Raw genomic sequence first — 18,372 nt, 5'->3', positions numbered from 1 at the left:
GGGTCATTTTTATTAAAATAAATTTGCATAATTTATTTTAAATAAATTAGCATAATTAGCATAATTAACTATAAGCCTAACAAGGACCCACAGGGTCAAACAATTGCTTCCGGGGCGGAAAATGACGTAGAATAAACTTCCGGGGCAACTTATGGGCGTAGCTCCATGCTAATCCAGGTGAGGGACCACTCCCTCACCTGAGACCTTGCCATGCACTTGCATGTGGGAGGTCCCGCCGGCTAACCCCTACAAGGGGAATTAAATGGGCGGGACCCAAAGACAGGTTCCCCCCAACTGCTCAGGTCGCCAATACCACAAGCCTTTGGAGAGGACCTGTCAATCATCCCCAAAGATGCCCAAAGGAGAACACGCAGTTGCTAAACCACCACCCAGTTTTCTGCCCCTAACCTGCCATGGAGTGGGGGTCAGATCTCTATCTTGGCCCCCTGACTCCCCCCTCTAACTGCACCAGTTCTCGCAGTGACCGCTGCAGGTCCTGTAAGAAGATGGTGTTCCCCTGTTCTGACAGGTGAACACCGTCAGCCCGGTAAAGCCATGGCTGATCTATGGTGATGTGGGGATGGGCCACTACAACCCCACCTAACTCTCTGACGATCTTACCCAGAGCCTTATTCACCCTCCTTCTAACCCGGTGAATGGCCCTAAGGGAAATGGCGTCCCTCCAAGTGATCCTCGGGAGTATCTCAGACCACACCACTTGCGTGGTGGGCCACACAGTGCGAAACCACCGCAGGTCTTCGCGAGCCTGGCAGATCAAAGGTAGACCCCCAAGCATACACAGATCATTGCCACCGAGGTGCAAGACCAACCACCTGGGCGCAGCAATGGGATGCCGCCCTCCCAGTAGAAGCGGTAGAAGCCCTTCCCACCGCATGCCTCTTCTCCCCATCCAGACGATGTTGACCCATCGGCCCAATGACAGCTGGGTCCCCACGGCGGTTCTTGCTGCTGAGCGGCCGGCCCAAAATATCATGCTGTGACCGCAAAGCAACGCCGTCGGTCTCGAACTGGCGGGGCTATCTGGAAGAGGGCAAAGAGAGGTTACCTAGCCTAGGATCTTGCCCTGGACCCTAAGCTGGCCGTACATAACCTAAATAGGCCGCTGACCACCAGCGGACGATCTCCCGAATCCTCTGACTCGGGAAACCCGAAAGTGCCGCACTAGTGGCGGCGCCGATACGGAACGAATGTGTTCCATAGCCAGCGGGATCAATACCTATCTTGACCATAGCCCTGGACACTAAAACCCAGAATTGATAGCGGGTCAGAGGGGTACCGTCCTGATGCTTAAAAAGGTACCCCTGCCCCGGTCCTCTCATGCTACAGAAGTGAGAAAGAGCGGCCTCCGGGCACACAGACTGATCGGTGGCTGCCCTAAGTTCTATCCTAATCCCTCTATGTAACTGATCCATCTTGGATTGTCTCACCAAAAGGGAACCACCCCTGTCCCTAAACTCTAAATCAGCGAACTGGAAGGCACGGAACGACCTGTCAGCCTGCGAGGAGGCCATAGCCTCGCTGACCCGCAGGGCCCCAAAAAACATGACACAAGTCGCTGCCCGAAAGAGACGGGCCTCGTACAAAGAGGCACACAGACTGTCCAAAGCTTGGTTAATAAGCGACAGCTGTTGCACTGTCAGAGCCTGGCGACTATCTATAGGGGTCCCCTGTCGCTCCCTCACCCAGCCTTCCAGCATCTTCCGAATACGGAAGTCACAAGAAAGGTCCAGAAACCCGCCCGCCTTAGACAAAAAGGCGAGACCTGCTAGCTTGGACCTAATTGTCCTAACTGAAAGGCCACGCTGCCTAAGCTGGACACAAAATTCCATCAGGTGGTCCACTGGGGCAGGCCAACTATCGGTGTAACCCCTATCCTGCCTGAAATCCCCAAACTCCTTACCTGCATGCTGATAAGCCCTCAGGGTGCTTGGTGCCACTGAGAGGGCCATGGCTCTGCAGGCTTCTGCTCTCCACTGCTCGGGAGCCCGCCCAGGCTCCAAAGGTGGTCGGGAAAAGCCTCTGGTGATGCGCGGGCCCACGGAGCCAGGGTCCGAAACCTGGACAACTGACCATGGGACAAGGCATCAGCAATCCCGTTGTCTAACCCAGGGACGTGTCAAGCCAAAAATAAAGCGTTTAGGGACAATGACCTGTGCACAAAATGGCAGACAAGCCGCATGACCCTGTCGCTCTTGGAGGACAGGGCATTCACAACATGGACTACAGCCAGGTTGTCACACCAAAAGTGCACAGTTTTGTCCCTAAACTGCTCCCCCCAAAGCTTTAAGGCCACTACCAAGGGAAAGAGCTCTAAGAAGGTCAAGTCCTTGACCAGGGGAGAGGCCCTCCATTCCGGAGGCCAAGCGGAATGACACCACTGGTCGCCTAGTATAACCCCGAACCCATGGGTCCCCGCAGCATCCGAGCATAACTGCAACTCAGCTTCCAAGAGAAGCTCATGCATCCAAAATGACAGCCCATTAAAATGATCTAAAAATTCCCACCATACATGTAGGTCATCCCTAACCCCGGTGCATAGGCGGGTACGATGATGGGGCAAACGCAGCCCCTTCATCGCGTTGTATAACCTCCGGGAAAAAGCCCGGCCGGGAACAATGACCCGGCAGGCAAAATTAAGAAGCCCAGCTAGTTCTTGTAGCTGCCGAAGGGTGACCTTCCGACTACCTAACAATAAATCGAGCTTACCCCGTATCTTGACCAATTTCTCTAGGGGCAATCTAGAAGATTGCTCCTCTGAGTCCAATTCAATACCAAGAAAGGTAATCTTGGTAGCAGGGCCCTCGGTCTTCTCAGGGGCTAAAGGCACCCCCAATTGAGTGCAAAGGGCTTCGAAGTCCCGCATTAGAGCAAAACATTGCTCTGAACGCGCAGGCCCCACTAACAAGAAATCGTCGACCGAACCCAGACTGCTGCGCCTCCTGAGCGCCCACTCCAAGGAGGTGCTAAAGCTCTCAAAAAGAGAGATGAGATAGAGCATCCCATTGGCAATGCTCTATCCACATAAAAACCACCTTCAAAGTGGAAGCCCAAGAGCTCGAAGTCGTCTGAGTGTATGGGGAGGAGCCGGAATGCTGACTTAATGTCGCATTTTCCCATAAGGGTTCCAACCCCACACTTCCTAACCATGGCCACTGCCGCATCAAAAGATGCGTAGCGGACCGAACAAAGTTCATCAGGAATGAAATCATTCACTGATTCCCCTTTTGGAAAAGACAGGTGGTGAATTAACCTAAATTCACCACTCGCCTTTTTGGGGACCACACCTAAAGGGGACACCCGTAGAGTTGGGGTGGGCGGTTCTGGGAAACGCCCCAGGACCCTGCCCTCGGCCACCTCCTTCTGTATTTTTGCCCTAACGATGTCTTCATGTCCTACAACTGACCTGAGGTTGTCGGACATGAAAGCTTTCCGTATCTCCACATACGGAATCCTAAAACCCTCTGAGAAGCCCTGCAGGAGAGCAGCCGCTCTCCAGCGAGGGTGATAATCCGCTAGCTATTCCCTCAGAACTGGAAGCTTAATTGGGCTGGGCCCCTTTTCCCCCAGCAGGCGCGGGTTGTTTAGCCTGCTGGAGGCCGCGAGGATCCCCCTGCGGCCTCCAAGCCCAAGGATTGATTTGTATAAGGCCTACTAGGCTGCACCCCCCTTGTCATGCTGCCACCCCCCTAGAGAGGCTGCACAAACCCCCCCCCCCAATCAGGGGAAAGCCCTAGATGGGGGAATCCCCTCCTCGGTCCCGAGGAGGAATACAATGCCCTCTACCCCGACTCCAAACCCTAAGCAAAAGGAAGCCTCCGATGATGCTCCCCAAAATGGTGGACGCCACGAGGCAGGAGAAAATGGCCGCCAAGGAGAGCAAACAGCCGAGCCGGGTGTTTGCTGTTCAGCCGAGTTCGGGGCGAAAAGGCAGAGCCCGAGCCTGCCGGCCCTTATATAGGGCTCGCGGGCTCCTCCCCGGACTCGTGGCCGGGTAGTCCCAAGCCACCCGATATTTCGGCCGAGATCTCGCGAAGCCTCGTGAGATCTCGGCCCTTTCTTAAAATGGTGGCTATGCTGGCAGCCATGTCCCCCGGCCCTCCCACAAAAGCGCCGAGGGATGAAAGCCACCCAGCGGTAATCTATATCATGTATGTGCACATAAGTATATAATCATATTCGTGTTCTTAAACTTTGACATTTGTTTAATGAATATTTTATATGGAGTTTTTATTTTTGAATTACCTGATATTAATTAAACAGAACAGAATTGAGAAGAAAATTATGCATTTAACCATTGAAATTTAAATTGTTACCATTAGTGCTTTTTAATACAGTGGTACCTCTACTTAAGAACGCCTCTACTTAAGAACTTTTCTAGATAAGAACTGGGTGTTCAAGATGTTTTTGCCTCTACTTAAAAACCAATAAAACAATGTACGACAAATCTAATAATTTAAAAATACTAAGAAACCCATTGTTAAAAGCAAACACACATACAAACATACCATGCATAAACTATATAGGCCCGGGGGGAGATGTCCCAATTCCCCATGCCTGATGGCAGAGGTGGGTTTTAAGGAGTTTATGAAAGGCAAGGAGGGTGGGGGCAGTTCTAATCTCCGGGGGGAGCTAGTTCCAGAGGTTCGGGGCCGCCACAGAGAAGGCTCTTCCCCTGGGTCCCGCCAAATGACATTGTTTAGTCAACGGGACCCGGAGAAGGCCAACTCTGTGGGACCTAACCGGTCGCTGGGATTCATGCGGCAGAAGGCGGTCTCGGAGATATTCTGGTCCGATGCCATAAAGGGCATCGGACCAGAACACTTTGAATTGTGACCGGAAACTGATCAGCAAACAATGCAGACTTGGGAGTGTTGGTGTAACATAGGCATACCTAGGGAAGCCCATGATTGCTCTCGCAGCTGCATTCTGCACGATCCGAAGTTTCTGAACACTTTTCAAAGGTAGCCCCAGGTAGAGAGCATTACAGTAGTCAAACCTCGAGGTGATGTGGGCATGAGTGACTGAGCAGTGAGCCCGGTCCAGATCGGGCCGCAACTGGTGCACCAGGCGAACCTGGGCAAACACCCCCCTCGCCACAGCTGAAAGATCTACATTCGTTCTCCCTCTCTCCCTCTTTCCTATTTCCTTCCTCTCTCTCTCCCCTTTCTTTCTACTCCCACTTCCTCCCTCTTTTCCTTCCCGGAGTACTTATCATCCTAATCCATTATGTGGTTAACAAATGAGCAATCCATAACCTTGACTTCATTCCAACACCATCTTGCCTTTATCTATATTTAAATATACTATATAATATATTCTTCTACTATTATCTAGTGCTGCCTCCTTACCTCCTATTTTTGTTGCCTGTGTCTACCACCTTTAATTTCCAATTTTCTTTCTAATTATTCTTTATTTGTTATCTTCAAAAATTATTCGTTATCTCTTGTAGTTCTTATTTTTACGCCATACTCCTCACTTTCCTGAATTTATATCCTAATTATATTTTATTCTGCCATTTCTGAATGCCCCAAATTTCTAATATCTTTCCACATTTTGTATCTCCTTTCCAGCTTTATTTTCTTTTAACAAATTCTAATCTTATCTCTACACTTCCATCCATTGGTTAATAACATTCTAGAATCTCCACAACAACAAAAAGTCCCATTTGTAAATTATATAATCTTATGTAGAGACATTTGAAGATAATAATTATACAAATCTTATAGCATTCCAACAGCTTCAATAATATTCTGAATCCTTTTCAACATTAAATTAAATTTATGAATTGTACAAATCTTATATAAAAACATGTCTTATAAAGTATGGTGATAGTTATTCAAATTTTATGTCCTTTCAACAATTGACTTACTGTAATCTAATTCATTTCTTATCTTTGTTAATCAAAACTTAATTCAAACAATATGTAAATTATATAATATTATATAAAGACCTTTAAAAATAATAATTAAGATTTGCATTGGTTTATATGCAATTGTTACTGATGCCTTTATGGATATCAATAGCCAATAAATATGAAGCAGAAGCTATTTAGCAAGCAACATACTATTTGGTATCATTTTTCTAATATATATCAGATATTAAATACATGGATTTGATTATACTTGAAAAAAAATCTGGCAGCAGTAGGTTCTGCAAGAGTCAGAATGATGAAAGCTATATGTCAGTGTCATCTTGCAAGCTCCTCCCCAATGGGGCATGTGTGTGATTTTGTGACAAATGTAGAAAACGAGTGAGGCTTTCATCACACTACTGCTTTCATCAATCTGAACCTTCCATTGCTTCCCTTGTGGGTGCCTGGCAGCAAGTACAGATTATATACTAACAGATGTATTTAATCTGGAAAGACAGCCTTGAGACTGATTATGAGCAACCACAGACACAATGTCTGCAGTACTTTTTATTCTCCTTTCTTTTCTTTTCTTTCTTTTTTTTTTGGTAACATTCTACATATTGAATTGTTCATTATTTGAAAGTTTGGAAGCTCTTTTCTTTCAACATTAAGTTGGTATGGTATTAAACTTGTCTCAGATGGTAGACTAGATTGAACAAATCTCTTTGAGAATTCTTTAGAATGAAGATATCTTGAAATTTGTTCAGGAATATTTTTTTCCCCAACAGTTTCAGATAGCAATTCATGTTTTGATGTAAAACATAGTAGAATTCATGAAAGGTCTTGCATAATTGTAAGTGCCAGTAGTTGAAAGGCCTGATCTAGCAAGTTACTAGCACCAGAAGTCAGCAATTAATCAGGCAAGCAGTTCTCCCAGATTTGCTACCCTTGTTCAAGGAGCAGGTGACTGTCATAGCCGGGAAGACCTTTGCACAGCTATAAGTTATGCACTAGGTTACACCCATTTCTGGATCAGTGTGCCCTTTCTCACAGTCACCCTTTCTCACATTCCACCTACCTGGAAGTTTGTAATTTGTTCTACATAGGACTGCCTTTGAAGAATAGTTGGAAGCTTCAGTTGGTTCAGATTGTTATGTTTTATTAGTTTCTGATGGCTTGTGTCTGGATTAAACTCTAAAGTACTCCTGTTGCATCCAGATATCAAGCAAAACATCACTTCGGTTTTCTGGAGTGTGCCTACATTTGTAAAGTCCTTTGTGTGCCTTTCTGCTAGACACAAAAGAACAGAACCACACTTGAAATTCTAGTTAAACTGATTTGTCACTACTCATGTCTATGCATAAGAATCTACTCTACTCTACTCTACTCAATAGAATTCATGAGGGTTAGACTTAGTCCATTTGTGACTATGTAGACACTCTAGGTTGTTGTCTCTTTTGACTCCTCAGGTTAAGTAAAGTTGTGGCAGAACCTCCTCTGATTCTGCCACACCTTCACTTAACCTTTTCTTTATAATTAACTGCAATATTAAACATCAATAAATCACTTGTAGATCGAGCCAGTGCATTTGCTAAGTCTGAAACACTAATGAAGACACTAATGAAAAAAAAAGGTTTATTTGTCAATTCCTAAACATATTGTGCATATATTTGCCTTGTATTTCCTCCTATTTATATCTTTTTAAAAATCACCAAAATCATACAAGATTGTCTTGTAATTGAAAGCCCTTGAGCATTGATTAAAGCCAATCTTGAATGCAAGTTTTGTGTACTGATAGTTCTCTTTATCCATATTGATCAAAATCTAAAAGGTTTCGAGGCAGGCTCATGTGAAGGCTCATTTTCAAAAGAAAATATGACTTATGACGCTAATGATAGGCCTTTGAGTTTACTGAGTACCTCAAGCATTTGTATGCTAGAAGATTCAGTTTGGGTAGTCTAGTGAAGAAAAGGTCCAGAAGAGAAATGATAGCAGTGTTCCAATACTTTAGGGACTGCCACAGAAAGGGAGGCTCAGCTTATTTTTCAAAGCACTTGAAGGACAGACAAGGAATAATGGATGGAGAGGAGAGATTAAACCTAGAAATAAGGAGACATTTTCTGACAGTGAGAACAATCAACTGATGGAATAGCTTGCCTTTGGAAATTGTGGGAACTTCATCATTGGAGGCTTTTAAGAAGAGATTGGACTGCCACTTGTCAAAAATGAGGTAGGGTCTCCTGCATGGGCGGGGGATTGAACTAAATGTCCTATAAGGTCACTTTCAACTTTGTTATTCTGTTATACTACATATGGCTCAGACATTTATACTACATAACCAATAAACTGACAGGATTTAGGATTAAGTGATAATTGATCACTCTGTCAATATATCATTAAAAACAGCTCATTTTTTGGTTCCCTATCAATTTTATAAAGCAGTGCTTCCTAATCCACTGGATATACAGTTTAAATTATCAAAATTACACGTTGAAGTTCAAAAATACATTCATATGTAGTTCCTGTTGAAATCAATAGAAGTAGAAGTACAATATAGAATACTGTCTATAATATTGAACTTTAATTCTTAAAGCTTTTCTATTATGATGACTAATTGGACAAATTGGGCTTCTGTTTTATATTTTGCTAGGTGTTTTATTGTGTTGTTGTTGTTGTTGTTATTATTATTATCATTTATTAGATTTGTATGCCACCCCTCTCCACATTATGTTTATCAGAGAGATTAATGTTAATCAATAGTACTAATAATTTATTGAATTGATACATTCCTGTTACTTTATCAATAAAATAAAATAAACTACAGTACACAGTCTGGTTCCAAAATAAAATTCGTGGAAATAGAATGATGAAGTGGGAGTGGCCTTCATCATCTGTGAGACTCTAAGCACTCGCAGGGCCCCTGCTCTGGAGATTGTCGGATGTGGATCTATCCTCTTGAGATTGGACTTAGGGGTTCAGGTGGGCTTGCTGTTAACATACCTGCCTCCCAGCTATGTTGCAACAGCCCTGCCTGTGTTGCTCGAGGCGGTAGCCAGGCTGGTGGTGGAGCGCCCCAGGCTTGTGGTCCTGGGGGACTTCAACTTGCCGCTGCTTGGTGAAACCATGGAGGCAGCACAGGAGTTCATGGCTTCCATGACAACCATGGACCTGATCCAACTAATTCAGGGTCCGACTCATAGAGGGGGACACACACTCGACATGGTATTTCTCTCAGAACAGTGGGAAACTGATCTGATTTTAAGGGGCATAGTCATTACACCCTTGTCATGATCAGATCACTCCCTGTTGAGGCTGGACTTTGATCGGCAAATCCCCCATCGCAGGGAGGTGGAATCAATTAGGAGGTTCTGCCGCAGGTGCCTAATGGACCCGGATGGGTTTCAGAGGGAGCTTAGGGAAATTCATGACTCGTTTGTCCATAGTTCGGCTGAGTCTCTGGTGACAGCATGGAATACAGCTGCACTGGGGGCTCTGGACAGGATTGCGACTTTGCGGCCTCTCCAACATGACAGACCCTGAAGATCTCCTTGGTTTACTGAGGAACTCCAGGGGATAAAGTGCCAAAAGAGACGCCTAGAACAAGCACAAAATGTATGGGATACCGCAAAGGCATATATAAGGGGTCTAACTATTTCTTATACTGTGAGGAAAAATAAAGAAAAAAAGGAACAATACGAACAATTAGAAAAAGAATTAAAGGAGTTAGAAGTAGTATCACAAGACAATTCAGATGACCGAAAGATAAAAAGAAAAATAGAATTAGTTAAGCATAAAATAAAGCTTATATAACAAGAACAAATAGCTGAAAAAACTAAAAGAGCCAAACAGTAATACTTTGAACATGCAAATAAACCAGGATGATGGCTTGCATTTAAACTAAGAAAACACAGACAGTCAAAAATAATAAAGAAATTGGTAGATAATAAAGGGGAAATAAAATTTAATATTGAGGAAAAATCAAAAATAGTGGAGGAATTCTATAAGGAGTTATATAGGAAAGAAATAATAAAAGAAGAAGAAATTTTTCAATACCTGAATTCCTCAGATTTACCTTTATTATCAGAAGAACAACAGATGAGCCTAAATAGTCCACTTACTATGGCTGAACTACAGACAACCTTAAAAAATCAAAAGAACAACAAAGCCGCAGGCCCAGACGCCATAGCGGCAGAATGGTACAAAATAGAAAGTAATGTAGTAATGACGAATATGTTGGAAATCTTTAACTGGATTATAATGGATGGTAAAATTCAGATTAACCAGATTAAGATGTTTTATAGGTGGCATTTACCACCTGATAGAATTGCTAAGATGTTCCCAAACTGTTGGAAATGTAAACGAGAAATAGGCTCCTATTATCATCAGTGGTGGACTTGCCATAAAGCTAAATTATATTGGAACAAAATAGAAAGATGGATTAAAGAAATCACGTTACATGAGATTAAGAAAACTCCAGAATTTTTCTTATTAGGTATAAAAAACCAAAATTATAAAAAGGATATTTTTTACCTAATAACCCACATTTTGACAGTGGCCCAGGGGTGTGTCCTCTCCCTCCTGCTATTCAATGTGTACATGAAGCCGGGTTATTTTTTTAGAGCTTATATTCAACTTCTTTTTTATTGTTATATCTTTTTGTATTGTTATTATGTTGTAAGCCGCCCTGAATCCTTCGGGATTGGACGGCATAGAAGTCAAATAAATGAATGAATGAATGAATGAATGAATGAATGAAATACATATGTATCAATACAAAGATTCAGTAATTCATTAAATGAATCTCCCTTACAGGGTACCCCAAATATTAAGAAATAAAGATAGCAGAATATGATCTCATAGTTGCATTCTAATGATTACATATAGAGAATAATTGTCTGGCTTCCCTTTACTACTGAACATTGATGTTACATCAGAAACTAATACTAAATAGAAGAAACCATTGATGTCACTTCTTCCATTGACCATTGTGGCATGGAACCAATATCCCAGGGATGATGCATCATCTTATTATTGACAACATTATTTTGATGATCTATTTCTGAATCAGAACCAACATCCTTAAGAATTAATTCACTTGAGAGTAAGGGTAATGTGAGAACCAGTGTTCCCAGGCCAGTGATAGTAGTTACATGCTACAATGAAGTCTTAGCTTCTAGACAACCATGTGCAAACCAAACTACGGTATTAATTCATTGGAGTGGAGGAAGAAAATACAAATCAATTTAAATCATGGTAGATGTAAGAAGGAAAGTGGATGTAGATTGGATGTGAGCAGTCAATATTTTTATGAACTGCTGTGATACAATAGTTAGAATGCAGTACTGCAGGCTAATTCTACTGACTGCCAGCAAAATTTGATTCTCATCAGCTCAAGATTGACTCAGCCTTCCATCCTTCTGAGTTTGGTAAAATGAGGACCCAACTTGTTGGGGGCAATATGCTGTAAACTGCTTAGAGTGGGCTGTAAAACACTGTGAAATGGTGTATAAGTCTAAGTGCTATTGTTATAGCTATTGGTTTAATTTTTATTTGCAGTAAAAATTCTTATCTGCAGGGATCATATCTATAGGATGACTCCCATACGCTTTCTCTCCCATACTTCTTTCATTCAAAGAAGGTTGAGCTAGCCAGACTATGGCCTTGATGTTTTTTTAATAGACTAATTTGCATTGATTGTTCTTCCCTCCAGTGAAGCTAGCAAAACAATTGTCTATCAACTCCTGACATCATGAATAACAGACTGTAGATCTCAATATAACAGATAGAAACAAACAACTGCTGGAACTGATACAGCCAAACAACTGTTGAAACTTTCCATCTGATAAAGGAGATAATTAGAAGGCAGAAATAATTACATCTGATCAACTCTTAAATTCAGAGAAATTAATAGGCAAGAACTGGCAACATACTAAAAAAATCAATTCTTTTTGCCACAAATCCATCAAATCATGAAATCAATAGATGACACAATTTTTCACTTTGTACATTATTAAGCATATACCCCAGGATCCTTCATCCTGTTTCTAACATTTTTAAAAGCATTAATGATCCATGGAAGAAGAAACCAGAGAAACCAGTATAAGTTTCTTTGTTTGTTTGTTTGTTTATTGGATTTACAAGGGGAGGAGTAAAAATTTATATTATAACACCCAATTCCAAATTCTTTAGTGGTGAAGGCCACTCAAGGAAAATTTCAATGTAGTATTGCAGGCTAGATACCATGGGCAGATGAACCTCTGCCATGACAACTCTCCTCTTCAGAATCTCCAACCACCTGGTGCCGTTGGCAAGCTATCAACTGTTTCTGTGGAAGAAGAATACCTGTTTTCATTATATTCCAAAAGATAAAGAAGAGCTAGCCTTGATATTCAAGCAGAAGCTATCCATTTCTCAGAACAACAGATAAATTTTGCCAGCTATGTAGCTGACTATGTTGCAAATTCAGTAGGAAGGAAAATAGCTTTGAAACAAAATATCTTTCTGTGGTAAGGCCTATTCTCCTCAGTCCCTAACTGTATTGAGAACTATACTTTTGATGGAGAGAATCTCTCCAGGTCATTTCTAGGTCATTTCCTAGTGGCACTTTAACTCTCAAACTTTCCACTTTGAAAAAAAATAATCAGTATTTAATTTCTTAGTTACCAATCTCATACTGAACTGAAACGCACTGTAAAGTAGACTCGGACAGAATTTAGAAAAGAACAGGTAATCAAAATTCCAAGTTAAAAAATTCATTATACATATATAATATAAAATGAATATATTGGAAACAAACTACTTCTAGATGTGACTATCTAAAGTGTTATAACAGCTTCAGTGACTGTTTATTAAAATAGATAGACAGACAGACTTGGCAGCAATGTAACATGAATATATTGAATGCCTTACGGGGGATATTAAAATTGAAAATACACGTTTTATGGACTGCTAAGACATATGAGAGATGTAAGCAACTCTGACAAGTGCTTATAAGAAAACTCTTAATGAATGCATGATTGAATAAAATTCATTGTAAGCAGGCTAATGGTTTTTCAATGCTACTTCCTCATCTGTGAGACCTTTTGAACTGTAGAACCTTTTAATCCATATTAGGTTTCTTCAAATTTATGTCATCATTGTGATAATTTGAGTTGCAATGTCTCTAAGAATGATTTAAAAAAATAAAATAATGATTGCTATATGAATTGCTATTTCATCTATGTATTTCAGACCTAGAGGTATAATCCTCCAGATTTAAAATACATAGTTGCATAAAGATAATTTTTTATAACCTAAAACAATTTCAAAAATTAGCTCCTATTATTTTGTGTTTTTTCATGTTATTTCTTTTTATTCTATGAGTTAAGTGTTTTTTGCCTGGCAAATAAGAATTGAGCATTTGGGTAGATTTCAGCAGGTTATGACCAGTTCTGGAGAACCACTAGCTAGAACCAGTAAATACCATTTGTGACTAGCCCCGCCCTCAGCTTCCCGAGTCCCAGCTGATCAGAGGAAATGGGATTTTTGCAGCAATCTTTCCCTGGAGTGATGTGGGAATGGACATTTTACAGTATCCTTCTCCTGCCATGCCCACCAAGCCACGCCCACCAAGCTCAAGCCATGGCCACAGAACCAGTAATAAGAAAAATTGAATTCCACTATTGCCAATGCCAAAATTGATATGCACCTTTGGTTAATACTGTCTGATGCCTTAATTATTTACGGGACCATCTTCTGTCTCACATGTCCCAGACACCGACTAGATCTGCCCTGGCTAGACTAGATCCATCCTTTTACTCAGATCAGTCCAAACAGAGCATAATTAAAGCTGAGATCATTGTATTTCATTCTGACATCTCCAATAACACACATACATATCAAATCAAGGAGTACATTTCATCTTCAGATGCGAGACTTCAAAGAAAATATTATTTCACCCCAAATTTCATTGCCTGAGCTGATTTTTAGACTGATCAGGGAGATTTGTCTGGATTGCACTTCAGTGTCATTGCCTTTATCTAATTCATGGCTAACAACATAATACAATGATTCAGAGTTTAAATAGTTTGTTTAGATATCTTTTCTGTGTAATAATGACACCAACTCCAAACTTCTGGGCCAGTGGTTGTCGGATAATTTATTTTAGATTCCATCAAATACTCTATAAAAAAATCTTGTTCTACCATGACAAAAACAAGTAGGCATATTTTCCAAGAGGGCAAGTTTATTTAATTGTATTGTTACATTCAAAAAGTATGGTTATACATAGCAATGCTTCCGCCTTATACAGAAGTGAAGTTCCAACAAACTCTATTGAGTTTAGTTCTGACCAGAATTAATCTTGGACGGTGGCTTTTATTGTATTTGCTAAGAAAAAAAAATGGCATACTTTTCTTTTAATAATCTGAAAAAGATAGTGGAAAAAGCCAAAAGCCATAATAGAATGAAGGGCCATTAAGTCTGGATGCAATAAGGTGCTGCCAATTGCTATTTCCTTCCTCTTCTTCCTCCATCTGATGTTGGCCTATAACTTCCTTGATAAGACTGAGCAGGAGTTGGGTTAACTAACCTACTGAAGCCACCTACCATCTCTGGCTTCTAACACATGGGAAACTCAAGAAAAGGCAACTGATGGATTGGCAATGTATGCAAAAGAAGTATGCTGGATTCAACGAGGAGGCTGATGTAGCAGAACCTCCAGGCCTGAAAGAGTCATGATGTGAGAACAGAAAGGCTGGAAAGGGATCACATACATTGACAGCTCTGAGCCACATGCACTGACTGGGGAAGCCCTATAAGTTGACTTTTAATTACTTCTTGAAAGCTTTTGCATATTACTCGTCTTAGATCAGAGTTCCCCAACTTTTCTGGCTTTGTAAATTGGTGGTAGGTGTTATGGTTCAGCCTGAGGCCGATCAGGGTCCAGCTGCGTCTTTGCTGGCACCATGCCCGGAGGAGGATGAAAGCGAAGAGGAGGGGGCTGAGCAGTCGGACGGGGGAGAGTATAGTCAGGAAGGTGACGAGGAAGAACAGCATGAGAGCCCCGGGGAGGGGCTCTCCCCAGCCAGTAGCTTGGAGTCACTAGGGGACGAAGCTCAAGCTGTCATTGACATGCGACAGTGACGTTCAGATCAAAGAAAGGAGCAATTGAAGAAATACTATCAGCAGTGAATTAGGAACAGCTGGGCTTGGGTGTGGTCCTCATTAGCAGGGAAAGGGTATATAAGGCAGGCCAGCCCTTAAAGCCATGTGGAGTGTTATCAGTTTGGAGTTGCAGTATCCTGTCTTGTTTCTCGGCATCTCTGTTCCTGGCTTGTGGTCCAGAAGACCCGTGGGAGGTGTATATCTGCTATCTACAGCCTCGTCTTGGCAGCAAGAATCCTGTATTGCTGCATGAACTATTGCCTTCGTGGATATATTTGGAGTTCCAGTGTTTTCCTGCTTTGTAAGAACATTTTCTGTTAGTTTTGTTTCTCTTGAACTTTATAAACTGCATTTGCATTGCACCGGTGTGTCTGGCTTATCTTTTTGGGTTGGTCATAGCTTCCGGAGTGACCCAGACAGAACAGTAGGAGGACAGGGGATGGTTCCATGTGAGTGGTGGGCATGTGCGCACATATAGCTCCATTTGTGTGAGTGGCGAGTACATACTCCTGCCGCTTGCACAAATAAAGCCCACACATATTAGTCCGCTGCTCACGCAAGTGGGGATGTGGACACGAACGCTCACCCACCAATTCCACAGTCTGGTTCTGAATGGCTCAAGGTCCAATAAGGGGTCATGGCCCTGGAGTTAGAGACACCTGTCTTAGACCACTAAGAGAAGAATTTGGACATATTGCTCTTGCATACGTAGACCTTTGATTTTTAGTGAATATGCTGGCTTTAGATTCTTATTTTGTTTTAGAAAGGTTTGGAGCATTGTAACAAGAAGAATATTCTAGATTTTTAAAATTTACTACAAGGAAACCTGAATTATATTTTACTATATCTTGATTATGGCAATGGAATATTTATTGTTTTGATTTTTTTTCAGCAAGCTGCAACAAAAGATTTTGAGCAAATGCAAGGCTACTACTACCTTTAAATTCTTTAAACTAAGCTATGGTAACTAGAAAGTCATTAATTAATATTGCATTTTGGCTCATTTTCCTTGCCATTCAGATCAATTCAATTTTTTTATGGTCAAAGATCAGTTTAAATAGAAGGTAGGGTACAAGGAATTTTAAAGCACAAACACATTCAAAAGATTAAATAAGCTAATATAAAAACAAGTACCCATTGTTTTAAAACTGGATTCTGATCCATCACATCTTTCTGTGCAGCAATTATAGTGATTATCTGAGCCACATATTTCATTCATAACCCAATGTGACAGACACATACTCATCATGACTTTCAAACTGATTGTAAATAAAGTAGAAACAAATTCATTCTTTGGTTTGAGTTTAAGTTTAAGTTTTATTGGATTTGTATGCCGCCCCTCTCTGAAGACTCAGGGCGGCTCACAACAATTGCAATACAATATACAAAGTACAAATCCAATATAAGTTAAAAGCAATTTAAAACCCATAAATATTAAAAACGATAATTACTACACAATCATACCATTCTCATATAAAGTACAGTCAGAAAAAAAGTGGTGCTGGGGGGACAAGATAGTTATTCCCCCCATGCCTGGTGACATAGATAGGTCTTCAATATCATACGGAAGGTGGGGAGATTAGGGGCAATTCAAATCTCTGGGGGGAGTTGATTCCAGAGGGCTGGGGCTGCCACAGAGAAGGCTCTTCCCCTGGGTCCCGCCAAGCGGCATTGTTTAGTCGACGGGACCCGGAGAAAGCCCACTCTGTGGGACCTGATTGGCCACTGGGATTCGTGCAGCAGAAGGCGGTCCCAGAGGTATTCTGGTCCGATGCCATGTAGGGCTTTATAGGTCATTACCAGCACTTTGAATTGTGACTGGAAACTGATCGGCAACCAGTGCAGGCCACGGAGTGTTGGCGAAATGTGGGCAGATCATGGAAGCCCCACAATAGCTCTCGCGGACGCATTCTGCACGATCTGAAGTTTCCGAACATTTTTCAAAGGAAGCCCCATGTAGAGAGCGTTGCAGTAGTCAAACCTCGAGGTGACGGGGGCATGAGTGACTGTGAGCAGTGACTCCCGGTCCAAATAGGGCCGCAACTGGTGCACCAGCCAAGTAATTATTACCTTTTGTGTTCTATTTGTGTTCTTTTAATATTCCAATTTTACTCACCTTCTTGAAAATTTCTTTTCATAAGAGAACCTCTGCTCCAACAGCTTGGACCACACCTTATTTCAAAAACATTATTGTTTTTTAACACCCCCCCCCCCCAACTTGCTTTAAGTTTTCTTTGCAATAATACACCAGGCTAGTGCTGTGGGTTATAATAAAAACTTCTTTTATGGCATGTTTTCTTTTATGCATATTAAAAATAAAATCTTTAACTTTGGACTTGGATGACTAAGCTAATTATTTTAAAAATAGCTAATAGCGCTTGTCATTGACACATAATTAATGGCTGTTACAAGTGTGCCACGCCTCTGAAAAAAGTTTTTTCTTTTTACATTCTCTCTCTCTCTCTCTCACACACACACACACACACACACATAGAAAGATTCACATTTACAAATTACATTTAGATGCTTTAAGTGATTTTTTTATTTTTATTTTTACTATTATTATGTTTTAATGCTTTTATTTGCTGGTACGTATGTAATTGAAATAATTACATACGAAATAATTGAAATAATTGATTGAAATAATATTTTTAATAGAGTAATTATTTTATTGTATTGTTATATTGTTCAAAGGTCATGCATCAAAAAGCAAGGAAAGAAGGAAAAAAATATGACAAACAATGTGAACATTTAATATAATTTATATAATAAATTTTATCTGGGGACTGAGTTTTGTTATATTCCAGATCTCAGAGTTGGGCATAATGGTTGAGAAATCCTGGGTTCTCAGAAATTACCTCCTTTGGGTATTTAGTATGCTCTTTTTATTTTTATGGGTTGAAGAATGCAGAATAGATTTTAGAATAGCAAATAGCAATCACAAATATTCTGCTAATAGGGTATTTTAATGTGATGGAAATATGTGTTTTTGGAGTATATAGAATTTTATGGAAACTTTAATACTTAATTTTTTAAAAAAAAATGAGTTTAACACATTGTTGATTGGTAGTTTAAAATTTTAAAAAGATGGTGCTGTCTCTTTTTTCAGGATGGGCGGTTACGAATAAATGACCAACTTATTGCAGTAAATAGCGACTCTTTGCTTGGAAAATCAAACCACGAAGCCATGGAGACTTTGAGGCGTTCTATGTCTATGGAAGGAAATATTCGTGGCATGATACAACTGGTAGTTCTCAGGAGGCCAGAAAGGCAAATTGAAATGGTAGGTGAAACATTTTTTTTATCCACCATTATTTTTGAGAGCTGCTAAATAGGAAAAGATTCATCTCAGATAT

At 41.2% G+C, this 18,372-nt stretch overlaps 1 protein-coding gene across 5 annotated transcripts in view; it reads left to right on the top strand.

Moving 5' to 3' along the window:
- Window positions 1–18,372, top strand: part of PARD3B (par-3 family cell polarity regulator beta) — a 697,616-nt gene that overhangs the window by 292,268 nt on the left and 386,976 nt on the right. For all 5 annotated transcript variants that reach the window (XM_070732030.1, XM_070732029.1, XM_070732032.1 and 2 more), the window contains one exon: window positions 18,126–18,299. In XM_070732030.1, the coding sequence (XP_070588131.1) occupies window positions 18,126–18,299 (174 nt within the window). The remainder of the gene's footprint in view (window positions 1–18,125; window positions 18,300–18,372) is intronic.

The sequence above is a fragment of the Erythrolamprus reginae genome, chromosome 1 (assembly GCF_031021105.1).
Source record: "Erythrolamprus reginae isolate rEryReg1 chromosome 1, rEryReg1.hap1, whole genome shotgun sequence".
NCBI classification, from domain to species: domain Eukaryota; kingdom Metazoa; phylum Chordata; class Lepidosauria; order Squamata; family Dipsadidae; genus Erythrolamprus; species Erythrolamprus reginae.
This window is presented reverse-complemented; position numbering and strand designations above follow the sequence as displayed.